The 13,986-nt window shown below is 47.7% G+C and overlaps 1 protein-coding gene across 3 annotated transcripts; it reads left to right on the top strand.

Annotated features, from left to right (window-relative positions):
• The first annotated feature begins 3,458 nt into the window (after nt 1–3,458).
• EIF5 (eukaryotic translation initiation factor 5) lies at nt 3,459–13,151 on the top strand. 3 transcript variants are annotated; one of them, XM_081086054.1, is made up of 12 exons: nt 3,459–3,855; nt 3,990–4,190; nt 5,186–5,465; nt 5,576–5,657; nt 5,931–6,103; nt 6,454–6,565; nt 7,164–7,309; nt 8,376–8,534; nt 9,199–9,360; nt 9,680–9,844; nt 10,138–10,272; nt 10,631–13,151. In XM_081086054.1, the coding sequence occupies exons 3-12, from the start codon at nt 5,394–5,396 to the stop codon at nt 10,718–10,720; spliced, it is 1,296 nt and encodes a 431-aa protein (XP_080942180.1). In that variant the 5' UTR covers nt 3,459–3,855; nt 3,990–4,190; nt 5,186–5,393; the 3' UTR covers nt 10,721–13,151. The 3 variants fall into 3 exon arrangements, with proteins under 3 accessions (XP_080942180.1, XP_080942182.1, XP_080942181.1); XM_081086056.1 differs by having other exon boundaries at nt 3,632–3,855; nt 5,325–5,465; XM_081086055.1 differs by lacking the exon at nt 3,990–4,190 and having other exon boundaries at nt 3,793–3,855.
• The last annotated feature ends 835 nt before the right edge of the window (nt 13,152–13,986 follow it).

Genomic DNA, 13,986 nt, shown 5'->3' with positions numbered 1-13,986 from the left:
GTCCGCGGGGTCCGAAAGGTTGGCAACTGCTGGGCTAGGAGCCATCCCCTAAATTGTCCTCAAGTCGGGGAGACAGGAACTTCCATGGCCAATAGTGGGCAACTTTGAAACAACATGGAGCCCTAGCCGGTTTGGCTCAGTGGTAGAGTGTCAGCCTGCAGACTGAAGGGTCCTGGCTTTGATTCGGTCAAGGGCAGGTACCTTGGTTGCTGGCTCCCAGCCCTGGTCAGGGGCATGTGGGAGGCAACCAATTGATGGGTCTCTCTCACATCAGTGTTTCTCTCTGTCTCTCCTTCTCCCTTCCACTCTCTCTAAAAATCAATGGAAAAAATATCATCAGGTGACGATAAAAAAAAACTCGCTGGAGGTGAGAGAGAGCTGAGACAGGAGCATCATGGGGGAGGCCAGCCAGCCAACGCCTTGGCTCCCAGGGGCCCCCAGCTCAGAAGCACAAGGCTCTCCGTCCACGCAGACTTGATGTTGCTCAGGGGGCTACTTCATGCTAACCAGAGTCACAGACACCGATATCTACACAACCGTGGAGCCAGTGGACTAATTCACCTTTCCGCAGCTACTCATGTCCGCACTGACACGCATATTTCAGGAACTCATTCGCAAAGGATTTCGTAAGCACCAAGTGCCTATCATTAGCAAACCCGAGGACAGTGCAGCCGGAAGAGGCGGAGACCAGCAAAGAGAGGCCGAGTTGTGCAATGATCTTGGCGTCAAACAAGCTAGAGTTCCAACGCTGTCCACCATGTGTAATAGGCAGGGGACTCGGGAACATCACTTCACCTTCCTGAGTCCCATCCCTCACCTGTGAAACGGGCATGGCAACACCCCCTCACATGATGGTTACATGAGGTTGTTTATGTTCCTCTGGGCAGGCTGTGGCCCATGCAGTGGAGGGAACAGACGCTGGGGTCATACACACCTGGTCTAACTTCTAGCTCTGCCCCTTAATAGGTACACAATCTTGGGCAAGTTGCTTGTCTTCCCCCCTCCTCTCCCACTCTCAGTTTGCTCATTTGTAAAATGGGAATAAAAAATTCCTCCTAGGGGCTAAGAAGTAAATAAGAAAGTTATATGCAAAGAACTTAGCAAATCCCCAGGTTATAGAAGCATTCAACAAAGAGCGTGGCCTGTGATTGGGCACAAAGGAGTGGTGCTGTCGATGTATAAACATCCAAAGCTGTCTTGAGTTTGTATGAGTCTACTAGAGGCCCGGTGCACGAATTTGTGCATGGGTGGAGTCCGCCGGCCCACCTCCATCTGGGCAATCAGACAGGGGGAGTTCAACCAGGGGGCAGCAGCCAGCCGGGCCCCAGCCCCCACCCCGATTGAACTGCCAGTTGAGGGGACAATTTGCATATTAGCCTTTAATTATACAGGATTTGAGCCAAAACTAATGACAACTGCCCTGGCCTGTATGGCTCAGTCGGTTGGGAGTTGTCCCGTGCACCAGAGGTTGCTGAATCGATTCCCAGGGCACATACCTGGGTTTTGGGGTTCCATCCCAGTAGGGGGTATGCAGAAGGCAGCCGATCAATCCATGTTCCTCTCTCACACTGATGTTTCTACCTCTCCCTTCCTCTCTCTAAAAAACAAAACGTTATATTAAAAATAAACAGATGGCAATTGCCAGGAAGCGAGATCTCAAACACTTAGGAAAATAACAGTTTTGCAGTTTTCTTTCATGCATGTGAAATTGAAGGAATGTAAGGAAGGTGACATGCACGTGAGAGAGAGTGTAAGGTGGTAATTGGATTACAGGAGAGTTAACAAGATTATTTGCTCGCTAGTTGTTATGCTTATTTCAAAGGTGTATTAACCTGGATGACAAGAGCAATGGAGAGGGCTTGCTTAAGGCAAGATAAACATTTTCCTAAGAAATTGTAAGTCTGGGGCATGGCTACCCACCATGACCCGCGGGTTAGAGATTTATGATCTGATCAGCCTGTGAGGTTTCTTTCTACAAAACACTTTTTTGTCCTCAGTACACGTACTAATAATTAAAGTTAACATTAGCACAAACTTTTTTTAAAAAATATATTTTTTAATTGATTTTTTTACAGAGAGGAAGGGAGAGGGATAGAGAGTTAGAAACATCGATGAGAGAGAAACATCGATCAGCCGCCTCCTGCACACCCGCCACTGGGGATGTGCCCGCAACCAAGGTACACGCCCTTGACCAGATTCGAACCTGGGACCCTTCAGTCCTCAGGCCGATGCTCTATCCACTGATCCAAACCGGTCAGGGCTTAGCACAAACTTTTTTAAAGAAAATTAACTATGGGCCATCACACGTACAAGAAAAAAATTTTTCCAAATCACTTTGTATGTAGTTATTTTAAAACTTCGCTGAGGAGGCAGGCTTCTTGCCTCAGGCTAGTTTCATGCCCATAGTTTCCAAAAAAGAGTTCTAAAAGAATGTCATTTGCCTGCAGTCATGCAAAAAACTCGCATGTTTCAGTACAGCTAAGTCATGCTCCAAGGTGAACCTGAGCAGCGTGCCCCCTGGGAACCCTGGCACCGCAAAGCGCCCGCTCGAAGTCACGCACAGACACAGGTACATACCCTGCCCGGTGCAGAGTCCCCGCTGCCGGGGGCGAAAGTCCCTTCTCTCCGCGCTACGGCCTTGGATTTATTCTCCCCACGGTCGCTGTCAATTTCAAAATGGTTTATAAAGCTGTCAGTCACGGAAGGGTGCTCCTGAACCCACTAAAAAGATCACCGCGCCTTTCGGTCCCCACCTTCTTGCAAACCGGACGGGCCCGAAACCGAGGGCGGGCAGCCCCCGTGCGCCCCATCCCGCCTCCCTCCCAGCGCGGCTGCTGCGCCCGGGCTCGGGCCCCGGGACGGCAGGTGCCAGCCCGCCACTCCGTTACCCGGCTCTGGTTTCACGGCCCGGCGCGTTTTCAATTGTCCGGGGCGGCGGGTGCCGAATCTTTACCGTCGCAACGCAAACTCCCACACCATCTGACTCCGAAAGAATGGGGGTGTCTGCAGCCGCCCTCGTTTCCAGGTGCCTGCTTGGCCCCTCAGTCACGACTTACAAGCCGGAGCGGGGACTGTTCGGTCACCCCACGGGGACGCCCTCTACGGGGCGCTTCCAGGGGGTCCCGGCCCGCTAACCGGGTGTGTGGGCCGGGCGGCTGCGGTGCCCGGGGGAGCATGGCGGACGGTGGCAGGGGACGGAGGAGTGACCCGGCCTCACGCCCCCGTCACGGGGACTCGGTGGGTCACGTCGCCGCGGCCGCGCAGACCCGAGCCCGGGAGGGGACCGGGCGGGCCTAGGGTGGAAGCCCCGGGCGCTCCAATCTACCCCCGGTGCCCAGGCCGCGGAAATAGGGAGACCAAGCAACTTCTTCCCCTCGAGCGGACCCCGGGGAACGGGAGGACGAGGCTGCGCATCCGCCGCGGGGAGAGCTCGAGTGGGAACGCGGCCAGGACCCGCCGGCGGGGGAGGGGAGGATGGGGAGCCAACCGCCATCTTCCCCCGGCCAAACCGACCGAGTGCGGCCCGCGGGCGAACCCCTCGCCCCGCCGCGGCGCGCCCGCTCTCGCGAGACCGCGAAGGCCTCCGGGAAACGCAGGGGAGGGGAAGGCAGGTGGAGGAAGCCGGGACCCCGGCTGGGGGCCGGCTAAGGCGGCGAGTGGAGCCTCCGGAAGCAGAAGGGGCGGGGAAGGGCGCGATGGACGCGGCGTGCGCGGCGTGCAGGCCAATGACGAGCGAGGTCGGGCAGGCCTCCCGCCAATGGGATGTGCCGCCTGGCGCGGGGGGCGGGCACTGGGGCCAAGGGTAGCTTGAGCGCGGCGGCGGCGTTGTTCAGTCAGAGCGAGAACATTCCAGAGGTGAGTCCGGTGGCGAACTGGCGGCCCCGCGCCCCCTTCCCAGCCCTCCCCGCCCCCTCGACCCCCGCGGGCCGCTGGCTGGCGGGGAAGGCGCCCCGTCGGCCGTGGCTCACGGCGCCGTTTCTCCGCGCCAGGTCGCCAGGCCCCGGGCGCTGAAGGGTGTGGACCCCGGACGTCGCTGGGACAGCCCCTCCCCGCTGCTCGGCGGCGCCTGCCCGGCCGCTGCTCGCTGCGCTCCTCCGCCGCCCCTCCTCGGACTCGGGTTCACGCGCGCCTCACTTCATCCCAGTCCCGGGCGAGCAGCGTTGGGTTTATGTCTTTATTTGACGAAAACGGTGAGTCCGCGGGCGGCGGGCGGCGCGGGCCGGCGGGGAGATGGCGGCCGCACAAGATGGCGGCGCGCCGCGTGACCCGGCGCGTGTGGCGCAGTTCGGGCGGCGGGCGGGCGCCCCCCCCGCCCCCGGTCCTGCGCCTCCCCCCCGGGCCCCGCCCCGCCCCGCCCCGCCCCCGGGAGCGCGCCGCGCGGCTGAGTCAGGCCTCGGTGCTGCATTTGTGAGTCATCGCGCGGGGCGGGGTGGCGGGCCGGCGCCCCCTGTCGGGTTTCGTCCCCCCGCGCCGCGATGGATGGCTCCGCGCACAGGCGCGGCGGTCGCGGCCCGGGCCACCTGCCGCCCTGGGGAGGCCTCGCCATGTCGCGGCTCCGCGGCGTCCGCCTCCGGGGGGAACGGCCCTCCCACGGCGGGACCGCGTGGGCTCGCGGCCGCGGGGACGGGAGCGAAGGTCAGGTCAGGCGCGTTTGCGCGAGCGGGGCCGGGCGCGTCCTCCGCAGGCCGTTCACGCGCTGGGAGCTCGTGTGCGGGCTGTTGTGGGAGTGTCTCTGCGAAGTCGGCATTGTTGTCGCAGGGACGGTGTAGAGAACAGTCCGCCGTCTTCACCCGGTAGCTCGTGGGGAGGGCGGTGTGCCAGACTCGGTGCCGGTACCGGCCCGGTTCGGGGGAGGAGAGGTTTCATTAGTTGGGAAAGCAGGCCGCTCGCTGCACACAAGCCGACTGTTGAAATGCGGAGCGGGGTCCGTCCCGGGAGTCCGCGGCAGCTTGAGGCAGTTCGCTGTTTTAGTCTGGCATTTCCTCCTGGTCGCGTCTTAATCAGGTGGCGACCTTCCATGTTGCTACAGGTGTCCTGTGTCAGAGAACGCTCGTTTTCGCGTGAACTCGGGTGCTTTTTAACCCTGGAAATTTGGGCGTAATTAACTAGGACATAGGGTGCGTGTTGCATACAGGAGTCCTGTTAAATGTGGGGGCTTGTGTGTTCTCTCCCCTTTCTCTTCCAGAGCTGTTGCGCAGCCATTGGTACCTGTATTGGGGGAATATAGCATACAAGCAAGGAGCTTACAGCCTCAGTGGCGAAAACTTTTTCATGTCAGAGACCGAGAAGTCTTGCAGTCGTTTATGTCATCCCTTCTTCTCCAGACAGAAGATACCAAAAAGTTGCAATCAAAGATCTCTTCATCTTATTGATAAAGCCACTAATAAGCCAAAATGTCTGTCAACGTCAACCGCAGTGTGTCAGACCAGTTCTATCGCTACAAGATGCCCCGTCTGATTGCCAAGGTGGTAACTTTTCTTCGTTTTAGTAACAAGTCCTAAGCTCTTTTCGTAGATTTCTTTAAAGTTGTCTCTCTTGGCTAGACAGTGCAAAATTAAATTCTTATTTCCTTTAGGTTGAGGGCAAAGGAAATGGAATCAAGACAGTTATAGTCAACATGGTTGACGTTGCAAAGGCGCTTAATCGGCCTCCAACGTGTAAGTAATGCCTCTTGGAGAAGTCTGAAAGGCATAGACAGTAATGACCAACTTGGATCTGCAGATCTTGCCTGGATTGTGTACTAATTAGTGTAAAGGTTAAGTAGAACCTTGGATTTAAAGCCAACTGATTTAATGTCGTTAGTACAAAAAAATATGTAGGCAACACGTTTTTTAACCCAATAATTTAAAAACATAGGGAGTGATAATTGTATACATCTAGCTGAGTAGGTTAGTTAATTGTGATCAAACTTTCCCCCCCCCCCCAAACAGATCCCACCAAATATTTTGGTTGTGAGCTGGGAGCACAGACCCAGTTTGATGTTAAGAATGACCGTTACATTGTCAATGGATCTCATGAGGCGAATAAGCTGCAAGACATGTTGGATGGATTCATTAAAAAATTTGTTCTTTGTCCTGAGTGTGAGAATCCTGAAACAGAGCTGGTGAGTGTCTTTGAGATTTTTGTCAATAAAAGAAGAAACTAAATACCTGCTTTTGTGATCAGTCCTGTGATAGCACTAACTAATGTTTTGACAAGGCAAAGCAGACATAATTGGAAGTGTAACACAAAACCTGTAAATTTTGGAGATATTCACATACTGACTTTTGTTATTTTATTTGTTGACAGTATTACTCAGTGACTTTTGAAGTAGATCACTTTGTGGAAAATAATTGTTTTGAATGTTAAGCTGGTGTTTTAGATGTTTTCTGTTGGTTAGATCTTTTCACACTTTTTTCTCAGAATTTTCATCATATGTTATGGATGACATACTTGTTTTTACTTTTTTGGCAGCATGTCAATCCAAAGAAGCAAACAATAGGTAATTCTTGTAAAGCCTGTGGCTATCGAGGCATGCTTGACACACATCATAAACTCTGCACATTCATTCTCAAAAACCCACCTGGTAAGTCTTCCTGATGAACTTCCAAGATCTTACTGTGAAGCTACTGATTCTTTGAAAGAAAATGGAAGTTTTCTTGTTGCTGTAAAACATAAGGAGACTGGAGGGCTTGTTAGCTCATTAAGCTTAAGTGGCTTTAGAGCATTGCAAGCAACACTCTGTGGCAGATGATCGACACTGTCTGACACAATTTGAGCTTGCTACAGCAACAAAGTCTAACCTATTCCGGTGCTCTCCTCTATGAGACAAGCCGTTATATAGACTTAGACAGTGTTCTGGCGGTGAGCTAATGTGCAGTTCAGCTATGCCCCTGTTCAACTTCATGAGTGATGGAAGAGGGTCATGAATGCTGGGTCTTCTGAGTCATCACTTCATCTTAATCTTGACAGTACCATTAATATTTTGGAACATTCCATTTTTAACCTGAATACAGTGAATGAATTTGGTCTGTGAATCCTCTTCAAATTTTAAGTAGCAGTGTGTTTGGTTTTCTCCGAGGAGGGTTCAGGAACAAAAAGCAGGATTTTAAATGTTTATGATGGGGGTGATAAGGTGTGGAATAAGCCGTGATACTAAACTTTACTTTTTTGTTTCCTGGTAGAGAATAGTGACAGTGGTACAGGAAAGAAAGAAAAAGAAAAGAAAAATAGGAAGGGCAAAGACAAGGAAAATGGCTCTGTGTCCAGCAGTGAGACACCACCACCACCACCACCACCAAATGAAATCAGTCTCCCTCCACATGCAGTGGTAAGTGCAGTATTGAGGGTGTAGTAGGCACTTGGATTGTGTGAAATAAATTTGGTTATAGTGAGCAGAAATATTATAAACCACAACAGTGTTTTGGGTGCCAGGTGGGGTTGATTGAATTGAGGTAAACCTAATCTAAGGGAAAATGAACTTTGATGTTAACTAAAACCCTGAATTTTTTAAGAAATGTTGTTTTATTGTTTTCAGAGAAGGGAGAGGGGGAGAGAGAGAAACATCCTATATAACAAAAGCCTAATATGCTAAGTGCCCAGGCATCCAGTTGACTGTTCAACCAATCAAAGCATAGCATAATATGCTAATGATATGCTAAGGCCACTTAACTGCTCGCTATGACATGCACTTACCACCAGGGGGCAGAAGCTCCAACCAGTAGGTTAGCTTGCTGTTGGGGTCCGGCTGATCTGGACTGAGTGAGACCCTCTGGACTGAGATGGGTTGGACATGCCCTAGAGCCCTCCCGTGGTCCCTCCTTGGCCCCGATGGTGCACTGGTGGGGACCCTGGCCTGGCCTGTGCCCTCTTGCAATCTGGGACCCCTCAGGGGATGTCAGAGCTGGTTTTGGCTATGACATGCACTGACCACCAGCGGGCAGATGCTCAATGCAGAAGCTGCCTGCTGGTGAGTGTAGTGGTGGTGGCAGGAACCTCCTGCCTGCCTCCCCAGCTACGCTAAAAATGTCTGCTAAGGATGTTTGACTGATGGCTTAGGCCTGCTGCTCCGCACAGGGTTCCTGGACTGTGAGGGGGCACAGGCGGGTCTGAGGGACACCTGCCGCCCGCCCCTGGTTCTCTCCCCCCCCCCCCCCCCAGTGCATGAATTTTGTGCACTGGGACTCTAGTCAGTGATAAGAGAGAATCATTGATTGGCTGCATCCTGCCTGCCCCATGCTAGAGATTGAAGCTGCAACACAGGCATGTGCCCTGACCAGGAATCAAACTATGACCTCCTGGTTCATAGGTTGATGCTCAACCACTGAACCATGCTGGCTGGGCTCATTTTTTACATTTTAAGGGCTTTGGTCACTCATCTTTGCTCTTGTAAACAGGAAGAAGAAGAGGATGATGACTGGGGGGAGGACACAACTGAGGAAGCTCAGAGGCGCAGAATGGATGAAATCAGTGACCATGCAAAAGTTCTAACACTCAGTGATGATTTGGAAAGAACTGTTGAAGAACGGGTCAATATCCTGTTTGATTTTGTTAAGGTAAAAATACTTGCTTTGAGAGCGGTTAGACTTTTTTTTTTAAATATATTTTTATTGATTTGAGAGAGAGAGAGAAACATCAATGATGAGAAAGAATCATTGATTGACTGCCCCTTGCATACCCCACATTGGTGATCAAGTTCATTTGTTCTCTGTCATCCTGAAAGTGGAGATAATTGATGTGCCTTAAAAGCATGGGACTATCTGAAAACTGCACATGGTCTCTTACAGATAAAGTGATGCAGAGTTCTTTGTGTGTTGACCATTTTGAACCACTGTTAGGGGCCCTGACCAGGAATCAAACTGATCTCCAGGTTCACAGGTGGAAGCTCAACCACTGAGCCATGCTGGCTGGTTTGTTTTTTCTTTGATCAATAAAACCAGCTTCAACATAACTTCAGGCTATTGTGAAATATTTTAAGCTGATACTTGTCAAGTAACTTTTCATGGAATCCTTTGAATCTTCAAATGGCAAGGCTTTTACTTTTTCTATTTGTTAGTTCACATATATTTTGGGTGTGATCCCAGGCACTATTTCTGGCTGCTGTTGATCATAGAAATCTTAAAACTGTCAAATTAGAGGAAATGTCCATGAGAGTAGGGACTAACCTATATCTCTAGAGCAAAACGTGTCTCTGTTTCACTGAATTGCTTTTATTTGCAGAAAAAGAAAGAAGAGGGTATTATCGACTCATCGGACAAAGAAATTGTTGCTGAAGCAGAAAGACTGGATGTAAAAGCTATGGGACCTCTTGTTTTGACTGAAGTTCTTTTTAATGAGAAGATTAGAGAACAGATTAAAAAATACAGGCGCCATTTCCTACGAGTAAGCAAATTTGAGATTCATAAATGAGATTAAAGCTGTGTGACCTTGGGAACATCACTTTAACTCTTGCTCATTTGTTCTCTGTCATCCTGAAAGTGGAGATAATTGATGTGCCTTAAAAGCATGGGACTGTCTGAAAACTGCACATGGTCTCTTACAGATAAAGTGATGCAGAGTTCTTGTGTTGACCATTTTGAGCCACTGTTAGGGGCCATATCTTTAAGGAACAATCCTAAGGCAGTGAATGTACTTGGATGTTAAAATTACCAACTTAGAACATCTGTGAAAGCTTGTTAACACAAAGATAATCTATTTGCAGTTTTGTCACAACAATAAAAAAGCTCAACGTTACCTCCTTCATGGTTTGGAGTGTGTGGTAGCAATGCATCAAGCTCAGCTGCTCGCCAAGATTCCACATATCTTGAAGGAAATGTATGACGCAGACCTTTTGGAGGAAGAGGTCATCATCAGCTGGTCCGAAAAGGTGGGGGATGTACAAACAGGCTCTTCAAGTATCTTCTCATACTTAGTTTCTTTAGACGTACATGAAAATGCAGTTCCTCTGCTTGACTAACGTAACATGGAGGGGATTCCCCACCATTCCCCACCTTATTCTTGCTAGTAATAAGAAGCTATTCACACTCGATACTTTATTGTGGAATATCTGTATTTTGTTGATTCAAGATTACAGTATGACCCAGTCCCCTGAGAGCTATATAAATAACTCATTTTTTCAAATTCTTCAAACTTAAGGAAACTATACCTAATGTTCTTTAGGCCTCAAAGAAATATGTTTCAAAAGAACTTGCCAAAGAGATTCGTGTCAAAGCAGAACCATTTATCAAGTGGTTGAAGGAAGCAGAGGAGGAATCTTCTGGTGGCGAAGAAGAAGACGAAGATGAGAATATTGAGGTAAGCACTGGGGAGAGTTAAATTTAGTGATAGTGATGGGTGCTTGAGAATTGTAAAAAGGCAAATTTGGGTGATTGAGGCAATAAGATGTCTCAATAATTTGGAGAGTAATTCTGAGTATAAAGGGTGATGGGAATCTCATATCCCCAGACATTTCAAATAAATGTCAGAATTTCCAATGTAAGTTTTAAGTACTGCAGGTTGCATATAGAGGTGCTAGTGGTCTGTAAAAATGAACAAGGTCTTGGTGGTTGTGGAGCGAGCTTATTGGGGGGTGGGGGGATGTAAATGAAGAAGTGGGGATGCATCGAGGCCATTTTCTTTGTTTAGCACGGACTTAAAATACTTGTTTTATCAGGTGGTGTACTCGAAGACTGCCAGTGTCCCAAAAGTGGAAGCTGTGAAGTCTGACAACAAGGATGATGACATTGATATTGATGCCATTTAAAGGGGTGGGTGCAGCCCAGCTTATCTGTAATGCTAAGAATCTTTCTGCATCCTCAGCCAGAAGTGCAACATGTATGTGCAAAAGCTAACATGGCTTAACATCATGCTACACTTTCTGCTAAAAACGTATTGCTGTGAGTGGTCTGTAATTAAGCCCCAATGAGACACCTCGGGAGTCCATACACATATCAGTGAACAGATGTAGTTTGCTTATTTATAGCATGTTTCTTTTTGAAAAATTAGTGGTGGACACATTTGGATCACATTTATACAGTTATAAAAATAAAGATTTGATTTTGGTCATTCTTAAACTTTTTGGCTCTGAATGACTTAAGCTGCTGAAACAATTGGCTCCTTTTAAAAACACTGTACCATCATTTAACCTGATAGGGATTCTTGGAGCCTGTTAGAAACTGTTAGGTGCTGAGACTGTAAGCAGGTCTTTAGCAGAGTGTGAGCATAAACGTATTTTTAAATACCTTATTCAGCCATTAAGAAACACAGTACTTTTTAAGTCTTATCTCTAGTCCCTCAAACTGGCATCTGGTCGTGTACACTCTTACCATGCCAGGGTGGGCAGTACAACACCTTCATCTTACTAAGAGGAAAACGACTTGAGTGTCCTATACATTAATTTTAAGAGCAGGTTTTGAAACTTGAATTTTTTTTCCCAGTTCACATACCCTTGCCCCAAACTGTAGTCTTTGAAGTCATATGCATTGCAAGTTGGATGAGCCAGGGGAATTATTAACAAATGAGCATTTTATGTCTATGTTAGCTGTTGCTTTGTGCTGAGAGAAAGCTCAAGCGTTAGGATCTGATTAGATAGTTCCATGATTTTATTTGGGGGAAGAAGAAAAAGGTGCACTTAATCTCTAGCAAAAAACAGCATAATTTTTCAGCTTTTACGGTTTAAATTACAATTTCAAAATGTTTAGACTTATACTGTATGTTTTGTTCAGTGTGGATTTTCCCTAATACTATGGCTTATTCTTGAATGCCTTTTACATTTGGACATACAGGTTTTGGTTGCTATCTTGCCAAAATTAGTGTTGCTCTGTCTCAAGCTTGATTTTTTCTTTCCCCTCTCAAAAAAATGTCTTATTTAAAAAGAAAACTAAAATTGTACTTCTAAGTCAGCCTATATTTTGGCAGGAGACTTGGGTGTCTTTTATTTCACATTGAATATAGTTAGACACTCATGAAGTCTGGTGATGGCCACTGAATACAGGTGATTAGGGCCTGGCCCAGCCCATCCAGGTCTTTAGATTTGGAAATAACTTGCGAATTCTTTCCCCAAAAATATCTAAATTCACTTGTTAAGGGTTTTGAGAAATTATTGCAGTTATTTCTTTCCATAAAAAGTGTTCTATGGGAATCAAGAATCACAGGATTCGTTTTATTTGGAGCATGGGCTTTCTTTATTCACCTCTGATTTTCTTTGATCCATCTCAGATTATAATGAGACCTTAACAAATGTATGTAAAAGTTTTTTCACATTGAAATTATACAAACATTTGGTATAATAAAATCTTGTTAGCTTGATATTTTAAGAAATTAAAATCTAGTAATTTTATTGGAGAGAGAATGAATTAGTCTCCAGCTGCCTTTTGATAGATCTTGATGAGAGTGAAACAGAAACTATATCTGGAGGGAATGTGCTTTGTCACACCAAAGAGAAGGGTTTTGCAAATTCACATCTCACCTAGGTTTCAAATTCTTTGCCATTGGCTAATTGCTTTCATTATCTGACATCCTATAGGAGATACTGGTGGCATAGGCCAGGTTGCACTCATACCCGGTGTCAAGCTAATGAGGTTCTGTTATAGAGACTTTTGTTGTTTTTTGTTTTTCTTTTAATCTGAAGGAAACTATGTTTAGGGCTTCTAAACACTAAATAAAATTTTGGCATAGACTGGTGTTGAGTCGTGCCAAAATTCCAATAGATTGAAATCCACATAAAAATTTTATTCACAGAGGCTATCCTAATAGAGTGATCCTTCACTTTGCTCTATTCAACTGTCTTAAAATTCCCTGTTTTAAACTGCTACATTACTTGATTAAAACAATGTTAAAATTATACGTGTGTCTGCTTCAATGTTAAAATTAATGTTGATTTTCATAAGATGCTGGATTATTGAAATGTGCCCTGTTTTGTAGCTGCTGCTTTGGATTTGTGTTGGACTTTGCCTTCTGCAGTTGCCAGTCCTATTCAAAAATCGATGTTGCTTGTTACCTAGAGTCAGTGGCTTTCCTTAGGTCTTGTGTTCCTGATCTGCAACTTGAGTTGATTTTAAACTGAAAGGGTCTCTGCCTTAATGTGATTTCATGAACTCTTTATGGGCACTTACCAAGGGAATTCAGATGTCAAGTATATAGAGATACTACAGGATTGGTTGCAGACCACCCCAATAAAAGTGAATTGTAATCATTTTGATGGTGAAGGGTCTTTGCCTTCCTTCGATTTGTAAAAAATGAATCTGTGAAGCACAGTAAAAACAGGGTATGCTTGTAGTTAGTTACATAACTGATACCGCATATATCTTTCGTTGAGAAAGGGAAACGGAGATAGCTTTCTAAGAAAGTGTTTTGAAGTACATGAACTTATTAACAAGGTACCAATTTGGGTCCTAAAGGTTTCTGGGTGGGGAGGGGTGTTCTCTAAATTAGTGGTTACTGCCTCCTACCTTGGGGTATGTGGGACTCTGCCTTCTGGGTGGGGGCACATCTGGAAATTGGAAGCTACTCCCTGTAGTTGAGTGCAGTGGTTAGTGAGGAGGAGGCGGCAGGGCCTCATCCTCAAGCCTCAGGCCTGTGGACTGCATGAGCCTTACAAACTGCAGGAACAGAATCACATTTGCATCATCCAGCTGCATGAGAAGCTAAGAAGGGGAGGGGTAAAGGCCATCCTGCAGCTGACAGCAGTTGCCATGAGTGCTAGACGGTCAGACAAGGATGCACTTTAGCCTGGAAAGATTAGGGTCCCAAAGCAGCCTTGGCTAGCCCAACGGTACAGAGTCCTAGATTGGAGGGATTAGCAGGCCCACCCCAATAAAAGTGAGTTGTAATCATTTTGCTAGTGAAGGGGCTTTCCCACAGGCAAGAAAGACTGAGAATTCAGGGCTAACCAAACCTTCCTCCTTTGTACACCTTACTGGGTTTGGGTGAAGACCAGCATCCAGGAGGATGTCTCTGGAGGCTTGGCGCCTGAGGAGACACAGTGCTGGGACAGCCCTCTGTAGTTGCAGCTCTTTTTTTTTTTTTTTT

This window comes from Myotis nattereri (assembly GCF_964212035.1).
Source record: "Myotis nattereri genome assembly, chromosome: 1".
Taxonomy (NCBI): domain Eukaryota; kingdom Metazoa; phylum Chordata; class Mammalia; order Chiroptera; family Vespertilionidae; genus Myotis; species Myotis nattereri.
The sequence above is the reverse complement of the archived record's forward strand: the minus strand, read 5'-3'. Positions and strand labels throughout refer to the sequence as shown.